We start from the raw sequence: 9047 nt of genomic DNA, 5'->3' as shown, positions 1-9047 counted from the left end.
AGTCAAGTGTTTAATGTCCCCTTTTGGCCAAAGACTGTAAAAACATTCGCGTTAGCACTCTTGATGACGTAGTACAGCAATGCTTAACTCCGATTGGTTGAAACGGAAGTACTCCGATTGGTTGAAACCGAAGAACTCCGATTGGTCAAACAGCAATCAATCACTGGTGCTTTGAGCCAATGAAGTAGTATGTGGTTGAATATCTCAGATTAATGAGACGCGTGGAGTTAGGTAAATTAGCATCGCGCCCAAAATGTATGTGAGTTAATATTTATCATGTCACTGAAAGCTTATACTACTAAGAGGGTTTATTAAATAAACTGTGTTGGAGTGTAAATTATTTTATTATTTAACATTTTAAATTATGGTTTACATAGCATAGTGTTCTCAGTAATTAGCTAGTGTTAGTTAGCTAATGATTATTCTAGCTTGTTAGCTAGCTCAGCCTTTATGAGGCATTTAAATATATCAGTCCATTAATTTTACTAATGCTAGATTGTCTATTAATATTTAACGCACCTTCCATATAGATGCCTTCAGAATTTGTGAAGTGAAACTTTTAATAAGGGTGAAAACGAGGTTTTGAAAATGAGTCAGAGGAAGAGTCCAACAAATGATGCTATTTTTCACATTACCACCAGTCGTGATAAAGCAGGGCTTGATGTCAAATACATTGATGCATTTAAAGGTGAGCAGACCATATAAATAAATAAACTTGGACTTATGGTGATAAACAGTAGGTTAGTTAGCATGCTTTGTTATTCCTAAACAAGGCACGGGAGTGTTTACCATGACGCACTTCACTAAAGGAGAGTTCGTGCTAGAATACAGAGGAGAGCTCATCAACTCTCTGGAAAGTAACAGAAGACACCGAATTTACCACAACAACTTGAAAGGATTTATGTTCGACTTCATCTGGCACGATAAATTCTGGACGTGCGTACTCCTATATATTTCTTTATCCATTTCGGTAGTGTATGCGGTATGAGCTGCGGGGGTTTTAAACGCACAGTTAAAGTTTTAGCTGTGAAAAAAAGTTTTCCCTCGCCTCGCTTCACTAAGACATGGTCTGAGGGGAAATCGACTCGAGAGAATGATATTAAATTAGTTTATTAACAGTTTATTACTGTGACTCGTTAATATTTACATCCGGAGAAAGCTAACATCATATATTCCCAGCGCCGAAGTTTTGGTCGTGCGGGCGCCATTTTTAAATACCTGCTCACAGTTTAGTCTGTGATTCACCTCGGTTCTGAATCGCGTTTAACAACAATATTGTCCGTTATCAGAAAAAAAAATATTTTAATAGTTTTTATCATGTGCCTGTTGAGTGTCTTTCTTTTTTTTAATGTGTATCCGCATTCATCTGACGCGTGATTCAGGTGAGCTGCGCATCATAAACGCAGCACAGTGCCACTCAATTAGAATGAGGGTCCTGAACTGTTGTGCTGCGTTTCTGATGCGCAGCTCACCTGAATCACGCGTCAGACATTACCTTTATATCCAGTAGCATTTCGATTATCCAGCTCCATATGCCTCAAATATGTTTTACACAGGACAGCTATACTGTGCTTTGTAGTCGTTTATTAGTTCACTACTATTTCTATTTAACAAAATGCCATGTTCATTAACTCAAAATGCATGATCAGGTGTGAGTTGTAGGCACATTCTGTAGAGTTTAGAAGACTTGTCATTACTTAATAGAGGAAGAAGAAAACTGGAGAATCTTAATAATAGTAGTAGTAATGGTTATTATTTTTTATTATTATTATTATTATTATTATTATTATGAACAACAATGTCTACGTTTACATGGACAGCAGTAATCTAATTATTGATGTTATTTTGAGTAAGACAGTATTGTGATTAAGGTGTTTACATGAGTTGCATTTAGAATATTCCTGTCATGTTCCCGTTTTACATGTTATAGAACATAAATCGATTAACGGCACACGTCATTATGACCCCACGCCATGCCAACCGACGTCCCTCCAGAATTTCACATATCGACATACAGTTCGTCTTCATTATGGAACCGTATACAGTTTTGGGTGTTAATTTTACAAAAGCTTCAAGTGCAGTTGATTATTTGTCATGCTATATGTGCAAATATACGACTGCTTGAAGCCGTGGGCTGCGTCCCAAACTGCGTACTTACCTACTATATAGCAGCTGATATATATGTATTTCACCTTCTATATACTGTAGTATGTAAGTACGCAGTTTGGGAAGCAGCCGTGCTCTCTTGTTTGCCGTAAAACGGTTGAGCACTGCTGTGTGTGATCGTGTCCTGTCAAAAAACGTCCCGTCAGGATGTTTATAGTGTGATTAAGGTGTGTACATGTCTGTAATACACCTCGATAATGCAACTAAAACAGGAATATTCCACACGTCTTACTTCGTTTTGTCTTTCCTTCCGGTATGACTTTAGCCAGATTAAGGTAATTAAAAATCGGGTTAATATTGGATTATTGTTGTCCATGTAAATGTACTGAGTGTCACTGTGACAAAGTATTAAATGTTTGGTTTTATTTGGGGTTTTTAATTCTGCAGCTATACACTTAAAATAGTATTATAATTTTTAAAAAGATTTTATTTTTGTTGGTCACTAAATAAATGTCTTCAATTTTGTTCAAATTCAGTATTGATGCTGCAAGGGATGATGGCACTCTTGGAAGACTGGTTAATGATGATCACATTAACCCCAACTGCAAAATGAAGAGAATCATTGTGAAAGGAAAGCCCCATTTGTGCCTTTTTGCTTTAAGAGACATAACACCTGGAGAGGAGGTCACATATAATTATGGAGATGCTGATTGTCCCTGGAGGAGTAAAGTAAGAATGTTACTTCTTGTAGCAATCTTGGATAATTAGATGCCAAATAGTGAATGTATATGTATTTTTACAGCATCACTCCATTACATAACATTGTGGTTGAAGAATAAACTGATATTCTGAGCTTGTAGAGTGTGTAGGGATGGATGTAGAGTGTGTAGGGATGCTTAGAACAGTGCCGATCAGTCACTATATGGCAGTGCTCACATGTTACATGCTGTTTCTGTAACAGGATTTACCCTCTACTTTTATATTTAATAGTGACTGTTATTGTTTCAGGGGACAAAGTGTGGAATGGATGCAAACAATAATCGTCTGGAGTCAGGTGCTACCTCTGGAGATGTTACCCAGTGCACCCAACATTCACAACAGAAATCTGCTTCCCACATCGAGGTAATTAAACTGCTTTAATTCATGCGAGTTCCAAACAGTAAATGCTACAGTGAGGGGAAAAAAGTATTTGATCCCCTGCTGATTTTGTATGTTTGCACACTGACAAAGAAATGATCATTCTATAATTTTAATGGTAGATTTATTTGAACAGTGAGAGACAGAATAACAACAAGAAAATCCAGAAAAACGCATGTCAAAAATGTTATAAATTTATTTGCATTTTAATGAGGGAAATAAGTATTTGACCTCCTCTCAATCAGAAAGATTTCTGGCTGCCAGGTGTCTTTTATACAGGTAAAGAGCTGAGATTAGGAGCACACTCTTAAAGGGAGTGTTCCTAATGTCAGCTTGTTACCTGTATAAAAGACACCAGTCCACAGAAGCAATCAATCAATCAGATTCCAAACTCTTCACCATGGCAAAGAGCTCTCCAGGGATGTCAGGGACAAGATTGTAGACCTACACAAGTCTTGAATGGGCTACAAGACCATTGCCAAGCAGCTTGGTGAGAAGGTGACAACAGTTGGTGTGATTATTCGCAAATGGAAGAAACACAAAAGAACTGTCAATCTCCCTCGGCCTGGGGCTCCATGCAAGATCTCACCTCGTGGAGTTGCAATAATCATGAGAACATTGAGGAATCAGCCCAGAACTACACGGGAGGATCTTGTCAATGGTCTCAAGGCAGCTGGGACCATAGTCACCAAGAAAACAATTGGTAACACACTACGCCGTGAAGGACTGAAATCCTGCAGCGCCCGCAAGGTCCCCCTGCTCAAGAAAGCACATATACATGCCCGTCTGAAGTTTGCCAATGAACATCTGAATGATTCAGAGGACAACTGGGTGAAGGAATTGTGGTCAGATGAGACCAAAATGGAGCTCTTTGGCATCAACTTTACTCGCCATGTTTGGAGGAGGAGGAATGTTGCCTATGACCCCAAGAACACCATCCTCACCGTCAAACATGGAGGTGGAAACATTATGCTTTGGGGGTGTTTTTCTGCTAAGTGGACAGGACAACTTCACCGCATCAAAGGGACGATGGACGGGGCCATGTACCGTCAAATCTTGGGTGAGAACCTCCTTCCCTCAGCCAGGGCATTGAAAATGGGTCGTGGATGGGTATTCCAGCATGACGATGACCCAAAACACACGGCCAAGGCAACAAAGGAGTGGCTCAAGAAGAAGCACATTAAGGTCCTGGAGTGGCCTAGCCAGTCTCCAGACCTTAATCCCATAGAAAATCTGTGGAGGGAGCTGAAGGTTCGAGTTGCCAAACGTCAGCCTCGAAACCTTAATGACTTGGAGAAGATCTGCAAAGAGGAGTGGGACAAAATCCCTCCTGAGATGTGTGCAAACCTGGTGGCCAACTACAAGAAACGTCTGACCTCTGTGATTGCCGACCAGGGTTTTGCCACCAAGTACTAAGTCATGTTTTGCAGAGGGGTCAAATACTTATTTCCCTCATTAAAATGTAAATCAATTTATAACATTTTTGACATGCGTTTTTTTTTTGGATTTTCTTGTTGTTATTCTGTCTCTCACTGTTCAAATTAATCTACCATTAAAATTATAGACTGATCATTTCTTTGTCAGTGGGCAAACGTACAAAACCAGCAGGGGATCAAATACGTTTTTCCCTCACTGTACATCTGCACAATGTATTCTGCCAATGTAGGCAGTGGAGTACTCAGTTATGTGCTTTATGCAGTGCTGCTCCTTAAACTTGCGATGCATATACTAATACCTTCTGCTTTTCTCCTGTGGACTTTGCTCACCGACGTCATATACTTCAGCCATGACAACGCTATGAGATATCACACCTCAACCATTCTATGCATTTGCTAACATCTTGAGCTTCTCTCTTGCAGACTATGCTCGTTGACCCATCATCTCAGAGCTGCACCCCAGCTGTGCTATGTATTTTCCAAACCTAATTTCATGTACTTTTACCAGGGTTGCCTTAATACTGTTGCAAGATTCCCCCTCTCCTACCTTCTCAGCCACTGCTTCACTGCCACGTGGTGACTGGTCTGTGTTATGCGTGTCATATTCCTGGTTTTGTATACTATAAATGTTTCATTTTCAGATCCATGTCAGCACTGCTACAATATGCCCTCTCATCTAACTACTCAGCAGTGACACCAGTGCATTACTGCAACTTAGCTATGTTGTTTGACTGCTAATCCTAATTTACTTTGCTCCAACTACTTCTTTTCTAGCGCCCCATTAATGATGCTGAGGGATGTCGCTGACCTTGCCACAGTCTTGTACCTCATCTATGCACTTTTTACTAATGCTAATTTTTTTTGCAGCTGTAATGCTGCACCTTCACTGTGCTTTAAGTCTACGAATACTAATCTCATTGCCTCCAACTCCTTAATACTGCTACACAGAAGCTATTTCTCTCTTACTGTTGCTGTTCCACAGCTCCATTTCACATAGTGTTATGCCAGTATTAGGGACCCTCCATTTGTGTTTATCTCTTTTGGGACCAGCCTCTAGAGTACCTAAATAACTTCTCGCTTTCACTGCTATCAGTTTACTGCTCTTGGCCTGCTGAACCAACAGCTGGACATAGATTCTGTAAAGGTGCAGTACATTGCTTTGTAAAATGCATTCACGGTCCACCCTATGCTATCTTTGTGTTTCCAATCTTGTAACCCTTGCTACCAACACTTGTTTGTAACTTGAAAGTTTAGCTGAATCCAGGATCATGGAAAGCTCTTTTTTTTTAAAAAAGCTCAGGTTATTAGTTTTATGCCAATTTTTCTGTTCTGCAATCTGTCCTTTTTATTACAGTATGTTAAATGTGTGGTTAAACTAGCAAATGGGATTATTAGTGTACATGGGTATGAAACAGCTTTTAATATGTATTTTTTAACATGGTAAATGTTATGTCTCTACAATGTACATCAGGTCCCCACAAGATACCTACTTTAAAATGTTCTCTTTTTTTCTACAAATATCTTCTTTGCTTGGTGTGTTTTAGCCTAAAATACTTTCTACAACTTTACACTGTTCAGCGTAGTTAAGGTATACCAACATACTTTTACTTTTGGGCTTATTAGTTACCGTTTTTGCCTTTTTCAGGTGACAGAAAGTGGAATAGAGGTGGACAGTAATCGTTTGGAGTCAGATGGTGCCTCTAGAGATGATCATCATTGCACCCAACATTCACAGCATGAGTCTTCATTCTGTAATCTGGTATGGAACTGTTTTTTTAAATATATTTTATAACATAGTAAATGTTAAGTCCCCGCAATGTACATTGTACTATACCAGTGTTTTCAAAGACACTGGGTCCCCACACTGTCTTTTAACATGAAACTTTACACAATACAGTTACGTGTGTTTATCTTTGTTTAGCAAAACCCTTGTTTTCTACACATTCAATTTTATTCACTTAATTACTTAATAAATTAGTTAATTGTACTTTTAGGATTAATTGTGATTTGGGGTGGTTTCAGGTGATAAGTATAATAGGTGAAAAAAGTCATCATCTGGAATCTGATCTTACCGCTGGAGATGATCAGCAGCAAAAGTCTGCAGTCTTAGTTCAGGAAGAACATTTTGTTTTTAGCGCTTTATGCAGTATGTGCCAAAAGTAGCCTTGCTGGCTTAATAAGAAAAGCTCAAATGTAACCAAAAGGCAAATAATTTTTTCCCCCACTTATTTTACACTAATGTATTTTAAATATGAAATTGTTTGAAGTCTCATTACATTTTGTATTCTATCATTTGTTTGTTTTTTTAACTCAGCAGGTGCCAGATGAAACATTTGCTGATGACCAGTATTGTATACCGCAGTCACAAGAGGAAACAAGCACTCCTCAGGTTGGATAAATTGTCACTTTTCTGAATATAAAAAGTGGACCTTTTTAATTAGTACTTAATTCGGTGAAACACCAGATATGATGGGTGTCTACTCCAGTGAAAAGCCTGTGATGTGGGCGGCTCCAAACTAGGTTTTATCTATTGAAAGGGCAAGTATGGTATATGGGAGACGGAAGGTTAGCTAGGCCTTTCTATAATCCCTAATGGCTTGGTACATGTAGACAACATCTTAACTTGTATAATTGTATCCACAACCACCTAGCAACACCATAGTGACCACATTTTAAGCTCCACAATCACTGTATTCTTCAGAAAATGCACAACCTGTAGTTAGGATGCATTCAAAAAGAGTGCACTTATTCTGTGTTTAAGTAGATATTGAACCAGAACTGAAACCATCTACAGAGCAAGCAACAGAATCAACCAGGACCACATCTGTACCCAAAGGTATTGTCTGATAAACAAACATGATTGTTTTCATGAAATTGAAAGACATTATATGTTTTGACTAACTTTGTCTTGCATTTGTTCAGGTGTTAAGGTGATAAAGAAAAAGAAATGGGAGACCAGTGAAGTGAAAGCAGTTGAAAAACATCTGTACAGGTTCATGAAAACTTGCACAGTGCCAGGAAAAAAACATTGTGAGTCCTGTATTAAAGCTGAGCCTGTTGCACTGAAAGGCAGGGATTGGTTGTCCGTTAAGTTCTTTGTAACAAATAGAATCACTGCCCTTAAAAGGAAAATGTAACCCAGAAAAAGTCTGCATGGATTCATTTGGTTTTATTTGCACAGGTCATTGGTAGTTTTAGTTTATTATTATTATTATTAAGTTTATGGGTATGGGGTGTGGGTGAACCCAAACCCAGCCCCACACATACCCACAATCATCCCCACACACACACCCATCCTCACACACACCCCCACCCACACCCATCCCGAGACAAAGACACACGCATCCCTACACACACCCATCCATTCACACTCCCAGCTCCACCCACAACCACACCCATCCCCACACATACCCACACTCGTCCCTACACACACCCATCCCTACACACACACCCCCATCCCAAACTACACCCATCCCCACCCACTCCCATCCCGACAAACACCCACACCCATCCCTAGACAAACACACACGCGTCCCTACACACAGCCATCCCCATCCCCATGCACACCCATCCCAACACACACACACACCCCCATATCCACACACACTCATCCCTTTACACCCATCCCACACACACCCATCCATAGACACACCCACACCCATCCCCACCCACACCCATCCCAACACACACACACACCCACACTCATCCCCACACACACCGATCCCTACATACACCCGCACCCATCCCCACACACACCAATCCCAAAACACACCCACACCCATCCCGACACACACCTATCCCCTCACACACCAACACCCATCCCCACCCACACCCATCCCTCCACACACCTATCCCCACCCACACCCATCCCCACACATACCCACACCCTCCCCACCCACACCCATCCCTACACACACACATCCATCCACACACACACCCACACTCATCGCCACACAAACCCATCCCTAAACAGACCCAAACCCATCCCCACCCATCACCACCCACACTCTCAACGATTCCCAACCACACCCATCCCTACAAACACACACACCCATCCCTTCACACACCCATCCCTACACACACCCACACCCATCCCCACACACTCCCATCCCTACACACACTCACACCCATCCCCACACACACCAACACCGATCCCCACCCACACCCATCCCCACACACACCAACACCGATCCCCACCCACACCCATCCCTTCACACACCCACACATCCATCCCCATAAACCCCAATCCTTACACAAACCCATCCCTACACACTCCCACACCCATCCACACACACCCTTCCCAACCCAGACCCACACTCATCACCACACACAAGCATCACGACACACACCCACACCCAGAAAGTTCCG

General features: G+C 41.1%; 1 protein-coding gene across 2 annotated transcripts; it reads left to right on the top strand.

The window, feature by feature from the left end:
* The first annotated feature begins 779 nt into the window (after positions 1 to 779).
* LOC128630939 (histone-lysine N-methyltransferase NSD3-like) lies at positions 780 to 7480 on the top strand. Of its 2 annotated transcripts, none has more exons than XM_053679206.1 (6): positions 780 to 936; positions 2643 to 2835; positions 3115 to 3228; positions 6325 to 6438; positions 6997 to 7068; positions 7444 to 7480. In XM_053679206.1, the coding sequence occupies exons 1-6, from the start codon at positions 791 to 793 to the stop codon at positions 7459 to 7461; spliced, it is 657 nt and encodes a 218-aa protein (XP_053535181.1). In that variant the 5' UTR covers positions 780 to 790; the 3' UTR covers positions 7462 to 7480. The 2 variants fall into 2 exon arrangements, with proteins under 2 accessions (XP_053535181.1, XP_053535180.1); XM_053679205.1 differs by having other exon boundaries at positions 6994 to 7068.
* Positions 7481 to 9047: the final 1567 nt, after the last annotated feature.

This window comes from Ictalurus punctatus, unplaced genomic scaffold (assembly GCF_001660625.3).
Source record: "Ictalurus punctatus breed USDA103 unplaced genomic scaffold, Coco_2.0 Super-Scaffold_100071, whole genome shotgun sequence".
In the NCBI taxonomy this organism is placed as follows: domain Eukaryota; kingdom Metazoa; phylum Chordata; class Actinopteri; order Siluriformes; family Ictaluridae; genus Ictalurus; species Ictalurus punctatus.
Note: the sequence above shows the minus strand (reverse complement) of the source record. Positions and strands in the feature narration are given on the sequence as shown.